Here is a 15,982-nt window from a genome sequence, read left to right on the forward strand (position 1 = left end):
GCACTGCCTGGGACCCTCTGAAAACTCACAGCCTTGTATAGGAGGTTTGCGGCCATGCGCCCATCTGTGAATGAGTGCAGCTGCACTGTACAGGCACACTGACACCGCGCCATACAGGTGACACAGTAGCATACAGGTGACACCGCGCCATCCAGGTGACAGCAGCATACAGGTGACACCGCGCCATACAGGTGACACCGCAGCATACAGGTGACACAACAGCATACAGGTGACACAGCAGCATACAGGTGACACCGCGCCATACAGGTGACACCGCGCCATACAGGTGACACAGCAGCATACAGGTGACACAGCAGCATACAGGTGACACAGCAGCATACAGGTGACACAGCAGCACACAGGTGACACCGCAGCATACAGGTGACACCGCAGCATACAGGTGACACCGCAGCATACAGGTGACACCGCAGCATACAGGTGACACAGCAGCGTACAGGTGACACAGCAGCGTACAGGTGACACCGCAGCATACAGGTGACACAACAACATACAGGTGACACAGCAGCAAACAGGTGACACAGCAGCATACAGGTGACACAGCAGCATACAGGTGACACAGCAGCATACAGGTGACACAGCAGAATACAGGTGACACCGCAGCATACAGGTGACACAGCAGCATACAGGTGACACAGCAGCATACAGGTGACACAGCAGCATACAGGTGACACCGCAGCATACAGGTGACACAGCAGCATACAGGTGACACAGCAGCATACAGGTGACACAGCAGAATACAGGTGACACCGCAGCATACAGGTGACACCGCGCCATACAGGTGACACCGCGCCATACAGGTGACACAGCAGCATACAGGTGACACCGCACCATACAGGTGACACAGCAGAATACAGGTGACACCGCAGCATACAGGTGACACCGCGCCATACAGGTGACACCGCGCCATACAGGTGACACAGCAGCATACAGGTGACACCGCACCATACAGGTGACACAGCAGCATACAGGTGACACCGCGCCATACAGGTGACACCACGCCATACAGGTGACACCGCAGCATACAGGTGACACCGCGCCATACAGGTGACACCGCAGCATACAGGTGACACCGCAGCATACAGGTGACACCGCAGCATACAGGTGACACAGCAGCATACAGGTGACACAGCGCCATACAGGTGACACAGCGGCATACAGGTGACACAGCGCCATACAGGTGACACAGCAGCATACAGGTGACACAGTGCCATACAGGTGACACCGCGCCATACAGGTGACACCACGCCATACAGGTGACACCACGCCATACAGGTGACACCGCGCCATACAGGTGACACCACGCCATACAGGTGACACCGCGCCATACAGGTGACACAGCAGCATACAGGTGACACCGCGCCATACAGGTGACACCGCGCCATACAGGTGACACCACGCCATACAGGTGACACCGCGCCATACAGGTGACACCGCGCCATACAGGTGACACAGCAGCATACAGGTGATACAGCAGCATACAGGTGACACCGTGCCATACAGGTGACACCGTGCCATACAGGTGACACCGTGCCATACAGGTGACACCGCAGCATACAGGTGACACCGCAGCATACAGGTGACACCGCAGCATACAGGTGACACAGCGCCATACAGGTGACACAGCAGTATACAGGTGACACCACGCCATACAGGTGACACCGCGCCATACAGGTGACACCGCGCCATACAGGTGACACCGCGCCATACAGGTGACACAGCAGCATACAGGTGACACAGCAGCATACAGGTGACACAGCAGCATACAGGTGACACAGCAGCATACAGGTGACACTGCACCATACAGGTGACACAGCAGCATACAGGTGACACCGCGCCATACAGGTGACACCACGCCATACAGGTGACACCGCAGCATACAGGTGACACCGCGCCATACAGGTGACACCGCAGCATACAGGTGACACCGCAGCATACAGGTGACACCGCAGCATACAGGTGACACAGCAGCATACAGGTGACACAGCGCCATACAGGTGACACAGCGCCATACAGGTGAAACAGTGGCATACAGGTGACACAGCGCCATACAGGTGACACAGCAGCATACAGGTGACACAGTGCCATACAGGTGACACCGCGCCATACAGGTGACACCACGCCATACAGGTGACACCACGCCATACAGGTGACACCACGCCATACAGGTGACACCGCGCCATACAGGTGACACCACGCCATACAGGTGACACCGCGCCATACAGGTGACACAGCAGCATACAGGTGACACCACGCCATACAGGTGACACCGCGCCATACAGGTGACACCGCGCCATACAGGTGACACAGCAGCATACAGGTGATACAGCAGCATACAGGTGACACCGTGCCATACAGGTGACACCGTGCCATACAGGTGACACCACGCCATACAGGTGACACCGCAGCATACAGGTGACACCGCAGCATACAGGTGACACAGCAGCATACAGGTGACACAGCGCCATACAGGTGACACAGCGCCATACAGGTGACACAGCGCCATACAGGTGACACAGCGCCATACAGGTGACACAGCAGCATACAGGTGACACCACGCCATACAGGTGACACCGCGCCATACAGGTGACACCGCGCCATACAGGTGACACAGCAGCATACAGGTGACACAGCAGCATACAGGTGACACAGCAGCATACAGGTGACACAGCAGCATACAGGTGACACAGCAGCATACAGGTGACACTGCACCATACAGGTGACACAGCAGCATACAGGTGACACCGCACCATACAGGTGACACAGCAGCATACAGGTGACTCAGCAGCATACAGGTGACACAGCGCCATACAGGTGACACAGCAGCATACAGGTGAAACAGTGCCATACAGGTGAAACAGTGCCATACAGGTGACACAGCGCCATACAGGTGACACAGCAGCATACAGGTGACACAGTGCCATCCAGGTGACACAGCAGCATACAGGTGACACAGCAGCATACAGGTGACACCGTGCCATACAGGTGACACAGCGCCATACAGGTGACACAGCAGCATACAGGTGACACCGCGCCATACAGGTGACACCACGCCATACAGGTGACACCACGCCATACAGGTGACACCACGGCATACAGGTGACACCGCGCCATACAGGTGACACAGCAGCATACAGGTGACACCACGCCATACAGGTGACACCGCGCCATACAGGTGACACAGCAGCATACAGGTGACACAGCAGCATACAGGTGACACAGCAGCATACAGGTGACACAGCAGCATACAGGTGACAGCGCACCATACAGGTGACACCACGCCATACAGGTGACACAGCAGCATACAGGTGACACAGCAGCATACAGGTGACACCGCAGCATACAGGTGACACCGCAGCATACAGGTGACACCGCAGCATACAGGTGACACCGCAGCATACAGGTGACACAGCAGCATACAGGTGACCCCGCAGCATACAGGTGACACCGCGCCATACAGGTGACACCGCGCCATACAGGTGACACCGCGCCATACAGGTGACACCACGCCATACAGGTGACACCGCGCCATACAGGTGACACAGCAGCATACAGGTGACACCGCGCCATACAGGTGACACCACGCCATACAGGTGACACCGCGCCATACAGGTGACACAGCAGCATACAGGTGACACAGCAGCATACAGGTGACACCGCAGCATACAGGTGACACCGCAGCATACAGGTGACACCGCAGCATACAGGTGACACAGCGCCATACAGGTGACACAGCGCCATACAGGTGACACAGCAGCATACAGGTGACACAGTAGCATACAGGTGACACAGCGCCATACAGGTGACACAGCGCCATACAGGTGACACAGCGCCATACAGGTGACACCGCAGCATACAGGTGACACCGCAGCATACAGGTGACACCGCAGCATACAGGTGACACCGCACCATACAGGTGACACTGCAGCATACAGGTGACACAGCAGCATACAGGTGACACAGCAGCATACAGGTGACACCGCGCCATACAGGTGACACCGTGCCATACAGGTGACACCGCGCCATACAGGTGACACCACGCCATACAGGTGACACCGCGCCATACAGGTGACACAGCAGCATACAGGTGACACAGCAGCATACAGGTGACACCGCGCCATACAGGTGACACCGCAGCATACAGGTGACACCGCGCCATACAGGTGACACAGCAGCATACAGGTGACACCGCGCCATACAGGTGACACCGCGCCATACAGGTGACACAGCAGCATACAGGTGACACAGCAGCATACAGGTGACACCGCAGCATACAGGTGACCCCGCAGCATACAGGTGACCCCGCAGCATACAGGTGACCCCGCAGCATACAGGTGACACAGCAGCATACAGGTGACACAGCGCCATACAGGTGACACAGCAGAATACAGCTATTTGTGCCAAAGTCCATAAATTTCAGTAATTCAACCTAAAGGTGAAACTAATTTAGGGAATAGACTCCTTACATGCAAAGCGAGATATCCCAAGCCTTTTGTTATAATGTTGATGATTTATGAGCTTACAGCTTATGAGATCCCCAAAATCAGAATCTCAGCCCATTAGGATATTGTGAAAATGTTCAATATTCTCGGCTCAGAGTGTCCGACTCTGATCAGCTCATTCACCACAAACTCCTGCAGGGGGTTCCCATTTCATATAGGCTACGTCAGGCACGGGCAAACGTGGCCCTCCAGCTGTTACGTAACTACAGGTCCCACAATGCAGTGCAGGAGTCTGACAGCCACAGTCATGACTCATAAAGGCAAATGCATTGTGGGACTTGTAGTTCCGTAACAGCTGGAGGGCCAATGCCTGGACTAGATGCACACTTAGGGGTGTGCCGTGTCCCTCTCTATCATGTCAGACAGTTGGGAGGCATTGTGTGGTCCGGCCACTAGGGGCACTGTAACATGCCTTAGTGCCTCCTTTGCCTCGTCTATATCATGGCGGCGGTATGCGGGAGATGAAATTCCATCCAGAAATGTCTGCATCTGATTTCAGATGTAAAATGAGAAATTCTGCAGCGAAATTCGCATTTTCGCATCGTAATCGTAATGCGAAATTTCAGGGAAAATCGTAATTGATTTCATATGTAATAGTAGTATGTCATACTTTTGCGTAATTTTTCTCATAATTTTTCTCATAATTTGTGCGCAATTTCACGATATTTTGTGCTGACTCTGGCAGTTGATATATAATACATGCTATTGCTACCACAATTGGTGCATATGTTTAAGGAGAATATTGGGTACAAGGAAAAAAAAATATTTTTCAAAAAGACCATGTAGTTTTTGAGAAAATCGATTTTAAAAATGCAAAGAAAAATTCATTTTTCCAAGGTGAAAAAACATTTTTTCATTGCTTTTTTAAATCAATTTTCTTAAAAACTATATGGTCTATTTGGAAAATTCTTTTTTTTCCCTTGTACTCACTATTCCCTTTAACATAGGTAGTAATTTTGGTGTTAATAGCATGTATGGGGACTTTGCTATTAACTGCCAAAGTTGGCACAAAATTAAGCGAAATTTCACGAAAATTACGCAAATATTTATGCGAAATTACGAATGACCACAAAATCAATTTAGTTTGCAAATCGTAATTATGTATAGGCGTAATTGCAAAAATTACGCGAAATTTAGCAAAATCGTAATTATGCTGATTTCGATCATCGCTGTGAGAACCATGTTAGCCTGCTGTTAACGTTTTTTTGTCTTTTTATCACCTTTTAGGAATTCCACTCTTCTGATAAAATGGAGAAGGAGGAGTTCCTGTCCTTTGTGAAGCAGCTGGAAGCATCTCTCCTGCAGCCATACCACGCCATCATCAGAGATCTGCAGGTGAGTATACTGGGGGCGTGGCTAATACTGGAAAAACTATACTCACCTATATACAGGGAAGGCACTAAATCCCTTAGAGCACAGATCAGGTGTCAAAGTCAAGGCCCGCAGGCTAAATGCGGCCCTCATTCCCATTCTATGTGGCCCCTGAGATTATTAAAGAGAACCTGTAAAAAAAAGTCTACTTACCTTGGGAGGGGAAGCCTCAGGATCCTAATGAGGCTTCCCCGCCCTCTACTGCCTCAGGGGTTCAGCACTGGCAGCCCCAGGAAATCCACAGACAGGCACAGTAGGGGCTTCAGCACACAGCAATATTTCCCAATCCTTGCTCTTGTGCAGTTAAGTGGACGTGTTCGGGCTCGCCTATTTGCGCCGGAGCCTGAGGGGATCTGGTACTGCGGCTGTGCAGGAGCTCAGATAGGTAAGTATTGCCGCATCCTTGTCAGATCGATCTCCTCTTCCTGCATGAGTGCAGTGCCACAGAGCTGCTTGTGCAGGTGTAGCAGGGCTGTGCTTGTGCATGACGAGGGGCGGGGCCCAGATCTGAAATCCCACAATCTCTTGACTAGCAGCAATGGTGGTCCGCAGGAGAGAGGTGGGAAACTCCTAGAGCAGGGATGTCAAACCGATCCTGCGAGGGCCGAGGTTCTCACACATTTTTGTGCGGTCCATCAGGTAGATCACATCCCTCTCTTCCTCAGTCCATCCTAAACACTGGCATGGATCTGGCCCTCCAGGCCTGGAGTTCCACACCTGCGCTCTAGAGCATCCAGACAGAGGCGGGTGATGGATCAGTGATCACCAACGATCGATCATTTCCCTGATCCATCTGGCTACATCTGCAATCGTTGTTTGTAGGGGAAATGAACTATGCGATCGCCGCAAACGTGTGCAAGTCAGTGGGGATTAGAACGATCTTCATCAACTTGATCAGACCTGGCAGTTGTCCAAAAACGAATGATCATGGTGGGTGTCGTGCGTTGGTCAACATCGTTTAACAAAATTTCGATCAATGATGTTGAGCAATGTCGCCATAAAAAAAAAATTATAGTTTGTCACACAAAAACATTCAAAAATTGTTTAGTGGGAATGGGCCTTTAGACAAGCATCTGAGATATAACTGACGTGGTGTGGGGTCCATGCCTTGCAGTGCTGCTGTATGTCTATTTCCTCATTCGATCACCTGGGAATGTCATGACTGCTTGTGTCTCTCTCAGGCCCTCTATGACCCCATCAATCCAGACCGGGATGCCGTGCTGGACCCCAGCAGCCTCAGCGACTCAGAGAAGCTGTCCAGGGAGGAGCAGGTTCTGGACCATCTGCAGCCTATTCTGGACCAGGCCAACTTCAATGTGCTGTCTGAGGATGCTCTGGCGTATGCACTGGTTGTGCACCACCCTCAGGACGGAGTCCAGGTAATGCTGAGGCGGGGGGTGTCTTTTTGTAATGGGTAAAACTGAAAAACAGACATTCCCATTGTGACAAAAATATACATCCTGTAATTGGAGGTAGTGTCCAGGGGGGTTGCATGTCTGTGTGATACAGTCAGATGAATTCTCTCGGATGATATGAGAGTGAATTCATGACGTTCACAAGATGTAGCCCACAGCACATGTGAGGATATAGATACTCGGGGTTCTGGGTGCTTCCAAAGACAATTGGCTCTGTACGGTGAATGCGCACATATGCCCAGGCCAGTACAGAGCACGACTTCCTCGGGGCAAGTGCTTTTGAAGACTTCAGAGTCCTGAAGGCACCAGTCGGTCAAACAGCTTCCAACGGTGGGATAGCCAACAGTGGTGGACTGAGGGCTCGGAGGAAGGACCAATGGGATCCCTCAAAATAGGTGTACACGTGTCTCAGGAACACCCGGCCCCATGCTGAGGTGTGTGCAGTACAGAGGGGTGACAGCAGGGCGGGTGTCCGGCGATAAGCAGAGCAGCCAACAGCTCGTTCACAACTGCGCCAACCAGCATCCTGCTGACATGAAACAGATGTTAGCTGCCCTGCTTATCACCGGACGCCCACCCCGCTCTCACCCCTCCCAGCTGGACACGCCTCGCCTTCCTTGTACCAATGACAAGCAATGAAAGGTTTGACTTCTATCCTTCTAGTCTTCACCTGTTCCAGCAGAGGGGGGATCAGCTGACCCCGCCCTCCTCCTCCATATCTCCCCTCTTATGCAGCACAGAGAGGAAGTGGGCGGGGCCAGTTGTGGCTCTCAGGGAAAGACTGGCTGGTGGGATGGGGAGGAGCTTGGGCAGATCTCAGGCTGCATATGATTGCATAAAATTAGCAGAACATTTCCATTGGTTTGGAACGACTAGCATGTAGTTGACCATCTCATATAGCGTGTGGTGTTAGTGGTCTCTGAATGCCTTTATTTATTATGTGTATTTTTGCCCACACATTCCTTTTATTCTTGATGCAGCTTTGCTCTGTGAAGGTTGTGAAGTTCCCGGAGTCGGTGGATCGTTCCGGTTGGTTCACCGATGAACGTTCTTTAGCGTGAAGCTGTGATCGCTCTCACATTAGCGCTTGTTGTGCCCCTACAGGTGTACGTGAATCTGGACAAGTATGAATATATCCGGTATTGGGCCCTCGGCCAGAGAGTGGGGCCCCTCAGCCAACAGACCAGCTCCCAGCAGAAGGACTCTCTGTTCTCCCGGGACCCCCGCCCCCCACCAGAAAGGCAAGACTTGTTTCTGGGTGGTCGTCATGTACAATGTAAATATAGCGCAATGTGATAACCGGCATACACGGTGCAATGTATAATCACACACAATCATTGTATTATGATTATTAATGTTATATAGAATTATACAATACAGGAACCAATGGTTGGATTTCAGAAACATAACTGAACAGCATTGAAGCAAAACAGCAAAGTCGTGACAGCAAAGGAGCCCAGGAGGCAATGAGGGGGAATGAGCGGGACAATAGTTGCCTGTTGTGACATAAGCTTTTTAAAGTTACTGGTTTTCTTTAAAGCGAATCCGAGATGAAAAACTAAGTATAACAAGTAACTTGTCTATATATCTTATCTAAAGTTTACTCAGCAAATCTGGCTGCATACAGCTTCAACAGTTTATGATTATTTCTTCCTGTGATACAACTGCTTCTGAAATCTCTGGCTGGTACCCTGCTCCTCCTCCTCCTGCCCAGACTGAGCTCCCATAAGCCATTGCTGCATGAATCTGAGAGTGCCAGGGCTCTCTCAAGAAGCTGTGGGCGAGGCTTGTTTAGTTTATAGGGAATTAGAGTATTAAAACAAAAACAAAAGTATTTGGCTTGAGGAATGCCCCATAAACAATACTGTATGTAAGGAGCACAATTATGCAATGAGTAAAAGTTTATCTCGGATCCACGTTAAAAGAATCCAAAATCCTATAGCGCCACAAAAACCCCACAATCCTCGCCTACAACGCGTACGCCGTGAGCTCCCTCCCCGCCCTCCTCGGGCCACTCCTTTCTCCTGCAGTCAGCTCCAGTAAAGTCCCCGATTGAACAAGTTGGGTACTACTGCGCATGCATGACCATGGTCCAATTCCACGCCTTAACTCAGGGCGCAGGCGCAGAATTCTCCTAACAACGAGAGCGCGATGGGGCATGCGTCAGCCTGGGGTCGCACATTCGCAGTGCAGCCCAAATGGTGCAAATGGGACTTAATTACTCCCGAAGACTGAAAAAGAATGGAGCTACCCGGAAGGACGGCAATGTAGGCCACTGAGCACACGGGGCTGGAGGAAGCCCAGGTAAGTATACATATTGCACATGACTTTATCTCAGGTTTCCTTTAACTAACTGCTCAGACACAGAATGTTCCCGGCCATGGGGGTGCTACTAAGGAGGCGTGCGACCAGGGCCACACATCTACAGATGTCAGCAACTACCGGAGCTGACTGCAAGAGAACAGAATGCCCCGGGGTGACTGTGAGGGAGCCCACGGCCTACAGGGGGCTGGAGAAAGACCCAGGTGAGTATAAATCGCCTGAACTTGTTTCCTATAACTCTCTGCACTCACAACACACTGACAGCCAGCTGGAACTGTACTACCAGCCAGGGTACAGAACAGGAGGATCTTTGCTCCCAGAATGCACTGCAGCGGCATTTCGTACTAAACCACAATTAGCAGCATGTCTTTTACGTCCGCCGTGGCCGAGTGTCACCCAGGAGCCACTGATCTCCCGAAGCTAAAAGCCTAATCTTACAGTAAGCTGATGCACTGTATGCTTGCACTATGCATGTTACAGGGCCAAAGGTAGGACACAAACTCTGGGGAGCCTCCACATGGCGTATGTGACTGCACAAGAGAATGTATTCTTTTGCGAAGTGAAGATCCTGTTTTTTTTGTAACTTAGCTGGAGGGATCAGAGCAGTTCCTGGATGATTGGTTTGCATGAAAGCATTTGCATGTGAGTGTGCAAAGGGTTAACCGATTTTGCTGTTTTGGCCACACCCCTTTAGCACCTCCACTATACCTTATGTAAATGTCCTACCTTGAGGTGCTGAGCCTGGATCCTGTGTTTTCTCTTGTAACTGACCCTGTGGCCGGGGTATACTCCAGTGTCCCTCTTACCCTGTCTGAGGCCATTGTCCGTATGCACACCGCTTATGCTGCTGGTGTGTGCATGGTGGACATCCATATAATTGTGTTAGCTCCCTACCCTGATGGGATCAGTGAATAAAGGCGCACAGCGCCTATGCATAAAAATGGCGCCGCATTAAAAAGATACGCTTATCGCTATTTATCGTTAGTACTGCATAATAATGGCGCACAGGGAAAAAAGAAGAGAAACGGCACACACTAACGTTATTTATCAATAGTGGCACACAGTAACGTTATTTATCAATAGTGGCACACACTAACGTTATTTATCAATAGTGGCACACACTAACGTTATTTATCAATAGTGGCACACAGTAACGTTATTTATCAATAGTGGCACACACTAACGTTATTTATCAATAGCGGCACACACTAACGTTATTTATCAATAGTGGCACACACTAACGTTATTTATCAATAGTGGCACACACTAACGTTATTTATCAATAGTGGCACACACTAACGTTATTTATCATAGTGGCGCACACTAATGTTATTTATCAATAGCGCCCTACATAAGCCAAACTGCAGATGTTATTTAACTGCAAAACGGTGAATGGATTTGATGTAACACTGTCAAGGTTAGGGTTAGGCACTGGGGGGGTCTTAAGGTTAGGCACCACTAGGGGGGGTGTGTCTTAGGGTTAGGCACCACCAGGGGGGTGGTTAGGGTTAGGCACCACCAGGGGGGTGGTTAAGGTTAGGCACCACCAGGGGGGTGGTTAGGGTTAGGCACCACCAGGGGGTGGTTAAGGTTAGGCACCACCAGGGGGTGGTTAAGGTTAGGCACCACCAGGGGGTGGTTAGGGTTAGGCACCATCAGGGGGGTGGTTAGGGTTAGGCACCACCAGGGGGGTGGTTAGGGTTAGGCACCACCTGGGGGTCTTAGGGTTAGGCACCACCAGGGGGTGGTTAAGGTTAGGCACCACCAGGGGGTGGTTAGGGTTAGGCACCACCAGGTGGGTGGTTAGGGTTAGGGACCACCAGGGGGGTGGTTAAGGTTAGGCACCACCAGGGGGGTGGTTAGGGTTAGGCACCACCTGGGGGTCTTAGGGTTAGGCACCACCAGGGGGTGGTTAAGGTTAGGCACCACCAGGGGGTGGTTAGGGTTAGGCACCACCAGGTGGGTGGTTAGGGTTAGGGACCACCAGGGGGGTGGTTAAGGTTAGGCACCACCAGGGGGTGGTTAGGGTTAGGCACCACCTGGGGGTCTTAGGGTTAGGCACCACCAGGGGGTGGTTAAGGTTAGGCACCACCAGGGGGTGGTTAGGGTTAGGCACCACCAGGTGGGTGGTTAGGGTTAGGGACCACCAGGGGGGTGGTTAGGGTTAGGCACCACCAGGGGGGTGGTTAGGGTTAGGCACCACCAGGGGGGTGGTTAGGGTTAGGCACCACCAGGGGGGTGGTTAGGGTTAGGCACCACCAGGGGGGTGGTTAGGTTTAGGCACCACCAGGGGGTGGTTAGGGTCAGGCACCACCAGGGGGGTTTAGGGGATAGGTACAGAGAGGGTTCTGTGTGTTAACGGTAAATAACAATAAGGCTTTAACGTTAAATAGCGATAAGCGGCAAACGGATTAGCGGCAACACCGTGCGCCATTATTCGCAGGCGCCATTTTCAGATGGATGCTCTCTGATGCACTGTCTGTCCCAGTAGAGGGCACCAGGATGCATGCTCCTAATCTTTAGATAGGTTGATGTGCTGTATCCTGGCATGCTTGCACTATGCAAAGTGTTCACTGAGTTTGCTCTGTTTGACTGAAAATTGGAATACTGTGCCTCAAAGTGAAATGACAGTTGGCATGACCTACAATTACACTTGCTTTCCTGCTTTCACTGTCCATAGAGTTATACTGATGTCATAGTAATGTCATCTGTGTAAAAACCACAAGTCTCCTCAGCTCAGAGAACAGCTGTCATCATTACATGAATAAGGTAGATCATCAAATGTACTCCAGTCTCTTTGGTGAGGAGAAATGTTGTCTATGTTTACAGAGATGCTCCAGTCACTGAATCCTGCAGAAATATACAGTGTTATGTTTACTCAGTTTTAGCAAGTGCAATTAGTGCAATTAGAGCAATCTGGGAAGCTTCCACCTGCTGCATGTAACTGATGGCCTGGTCAGCAAAGTAAAACAGAGGCCCACATGCAATTCACTTTTTCGCCTGAGTTTTTCCCCAGTTGATCACACCTTGTCATATAATGCCTTTCAAACCACCAGCAAGAGAGAAAATACTCAGAATAACTTTAATAGTTCTTTTTCACCAACTTTTTGGTACTTTTTCAATGGCAAAATGCTGAAATTCATTTTAAAGAGATGAAAATTATCTCCTAGGAGATAACTCAGTAGAAAAGGGGAATTGCATATGGAGTACGGTCTGTTAAGCCAATAACTGTATGAAATAACTCTTTGTCATTACAGGTTATTGTGGTATGGTTTAACTTTCAGAGCACAGGGGGAATTTGAACTTAAAGAGACTCTGTAACAAATTTTTCAGCCTTATTTCTTCTATCCTATAAGTTCGTATGTTTGTTCTAATGTGCTCTGGCTTACTGCAGCCTTTCCTAATTGCACTGTCTCTGTAATAAATCTTATCTCCTTTCCTCTGTCGTGTCTGTCGGGCTAAGGCTTGAATGTGTGGAATGTGCAGGGCTGCTTGTGATTGGATAGAAGCGATACACACCCTCTGCAGGCCCCCTGCACACTCTGTATGACTCACACACTCTGCTTATGTGAGCCTATCACAAGCTGGTTAGTTTGTTTGTAATCACTGCCTAAAACTGGCAATTACAAGCCAGGATTGCAGCAGGGAGTGGCAGAAACAGCACAGAGGGGCCCAGGAGAACATAATGAATAGAATGGTATGCTTTTTATTGTAAGAATATTAGAGTACAGATTCTCTTTAAGTTCCACTGTTTTTTGTCCTTTCCTGTTTCGACTTCTTCTATTAGCTGTTATTTATTTTCCATTCTGCTTATAATCCAGGTATTTCTTTTCCAACAGGAGATATTTTAAGCGCGTTGTAATAGCAGCTCGCCCTAAGAACTCCCACATGGTGCTGAAATGCTTTAAGGACATCCCCCTGGAGGGTCTGGAGCAGCTTCTCCCGGTGGTGAAGGTCCGGACATCCCGCTTTGATCGGACTCTGCTGAACACGATGCTCCTGGTCAGTGGCGGCATCGTGTTTGTCAATGTAGGCATGGTGGTCCTCACAGACCTGAAGATTGGGACTTCTTTCCTGCTCTTCTTCTTTGCTGGATTCATGGCTTTCCGAACATGGAAGGCAAGTAGCCAAACAAGCCTTTTCATCCCACAAAATGAACAACCACAATGGCTTCCCTCTTGCTTATTCTAAAGGCTTCTAAAGTTTCGTGTTTCTATAATTGTTGCTGATAGACGGTGAGCATTCAGATCCTCTATGAGCAGATATGAAGACCCCTGTGTACACCAATAACAGCATTAAATCCACTGGCAGGCGAAGTCACACGTTATTAAAACCAGAGGCGTAGGGATCAGACATAGCTGGTGCTGTAGGACCTGTAGCCAAGGGTGGTCAGCTGTCATGGTTGGCAGCGATGAGGAGGTCTCACCAAGATTGATTAAAAGCGATCTGCTGTTGGGTGGCCAAGAACAGGTCCTGCCAGACCATACTGAAGGTTGCTGAAAAGGTAGCAGATTATCAGTTGTACTGTAACAATCCTGTGCGGACCTTGAGGGACCACTTTCATGTAAAGCCCTTCCTCAGCTTACATTTTTTATCTCATTGACCATCCCTAATCTCTGGCCCAAGCGAGCCTTGCTTATTTCTATGCGCCGTGTCTTGCTTTCATGCTGATGTTTTGGCTTTTGGGTATATTTTAGGTGTTTGCCCAGCGGAGGAAAGCCCACTCTCTGGAACTGGCTCATATGCTGTATTACAAGAGCACCTCCAATAACTCTGAGCTGCTGGGCGCCCTGACGCTTCGAGCCCAAGAGGAACATGCCAAAGAGGTCATCCTGGCCCACAGCTTCCTGAAGCAGCTCAATGGGACGAGTCCTGGACATGATATAGGTGTGTGTCTCTGTTATATACATTTATGTGTGTTATTGTGCTGTATTGGATGACAGCAGTGTCTTCCCATGCTAGGGTGCTGGTATTGGCCACATCAGGGCCGCACACACGCCATGGCTTGTACGCCCACCGGGTCCTCACACACAATTGTGACATCTTTACATGATGTCCGGTGTGTATGATGTCCGCTACATGAGGTTTATGAACAGCTGACATGAATTTCTCTCACTATTATGGGACATATTTATAAATGATTAAAACTAGCTTTATAAGTCTTTTAAGCTGGGAATTTACTCCTGAAGAAGTGAAAATGACCTGTGTCAGGTTCACGAAAAACACATGGAGTTCTGTTTGTATCTCAGCAGAAAAAAAGTATGACTGCTACGATATGATTATTCTATTCCTCCATTAGGAGTTACCAGCGGCTCTGTAACATGTATCAGCTATATGCTCACTATACGGCAGCAGTTCTGAATGTGAGGCTAGCTTTTAAAGGGAACCCGAAGTGAGAGAGATGTGGAGGCTGCCATATTTATTTCCTATTAAACAATGCACATTGCCTGGCTATCCTGCTGATCCTCTGCCTCTAATACTTTAAGTCCTAATCCCTGAACAAGCATGCAGCAGATCAGGTGTTTCTGACATTATTGTCATATCTGACAAGATTAGCTGCATGCTTGTTTCTGGTGTGAGTCAGACACTACTGCAGCCAAATAGATCAGCAGGACTGCCAGGCAACTGGTAATGTTTAACAGGAAATAATTATGGCAGCCTCCGTATTCTTCTCACTTCAGGTTCCCTTTAAAGGATACCAGAGCCTAAATGGATATGAGAAACAGTTGATGACACGGATTGGCAAAGCGGGAAGCGGACCTGATGATTTAAAGAGGAACTCCAGTGAAAATAATGTAATAAAAAAGTGCTTCATTTTTACAATAATTATGTATAAATGATTTAGTCCATGTTTGTTTATTGTAAAAGTTTTCATCTCCCTGATTTACATTCTGACATTTATTACATGGTGACATTTTTACTGCTGACAGGTGATGTAGCTGCTGCTAGCTGTTTTGGCAGTTGGAAACAGCTTTAAACAGCTATTTCCCACAATGCAACAAGGCTCACAGACAGGAAACTGCCAGGAGTACCACGGTCCTCAGAGTTTCTTGTGGGAGGGGTTTCACCACAATATCAGCCATACAGCGCCCCCTGATGGTCTGTTTGTGAAAAGGAATAGATTTCTCATGTAAAAGGGGGTATCAGCTACTGATTGGGATAAAGTTCAATTCTTAGTCGGAGTTTCTCTTTAAGGCCGAAGTCGTACAATAATAGAGCCGCCAGCTGGAACCGGGAGAGGAGCCAGGAGGACGCCGGAAGACCTAGCGGCCTACGGTGGGCTGGAGGAAGCCCCAGGTAAGTGGAAATTTTTATTTTAGCACCTGCTCAGGATCCCTTTAAGAAGGCAAATTT

The 15,982-nt window shown here is 49.5% G+C and overlaps 1 protein-coding gene across 2 annotated transcripts in view; it reads left to right on the plus strand.

Moving 5' to 3' along the window:
* The window catches only part of TMEM143 (transmembrane protein 143), a 39,934-nt gene that overhangs the window by 15,078 nt on the left and 8,874 nt on the right, over window positions 1–15,982 (plus strand). For both annotated transcript variants that reach the window (XM_068242011.1, XM_068242010.1), the window contains exons 3-7: window positions 5,748–5,855; window positions 7,073–7,270; window positions 8,411–8,547; window positions 13,468–13,747; window positions 14,326–14,515. In XM_068242011.1, coding sequence (XP_068098112.1) covers window positions 5,748–5,855; window positions 7,073–7,270; window positions 8,411–8,547; window positions 13,468–13,747; window positions 14,326–14,515 — 913 coding nt within the window. The remainder of the gene's footprint in view (window positions 1–5,747; window positions 5,856–7,072; window positions 7,271–8,410; window positions 8,548–13,467; window positions 13,748–14,325; window positions 14,516–15,982) is intronic.

Source organism: Hyperolius riggenbachi, chromosome 6 (genome assembly GCF_040937935.1).
Source record: "Hyperolius riggenbachi isolate aHypRig1 chromosome 6, aHypRig1.pri, whole genome shotgun sequence".
Classification (NCBI taxonomy): domain Eukaryota; kingdom Metazoa; phylum Chordata; class Amphibia; order Anura; family Hyperoliidae; genus Hyperolius; species Hyperolius riggenbachi.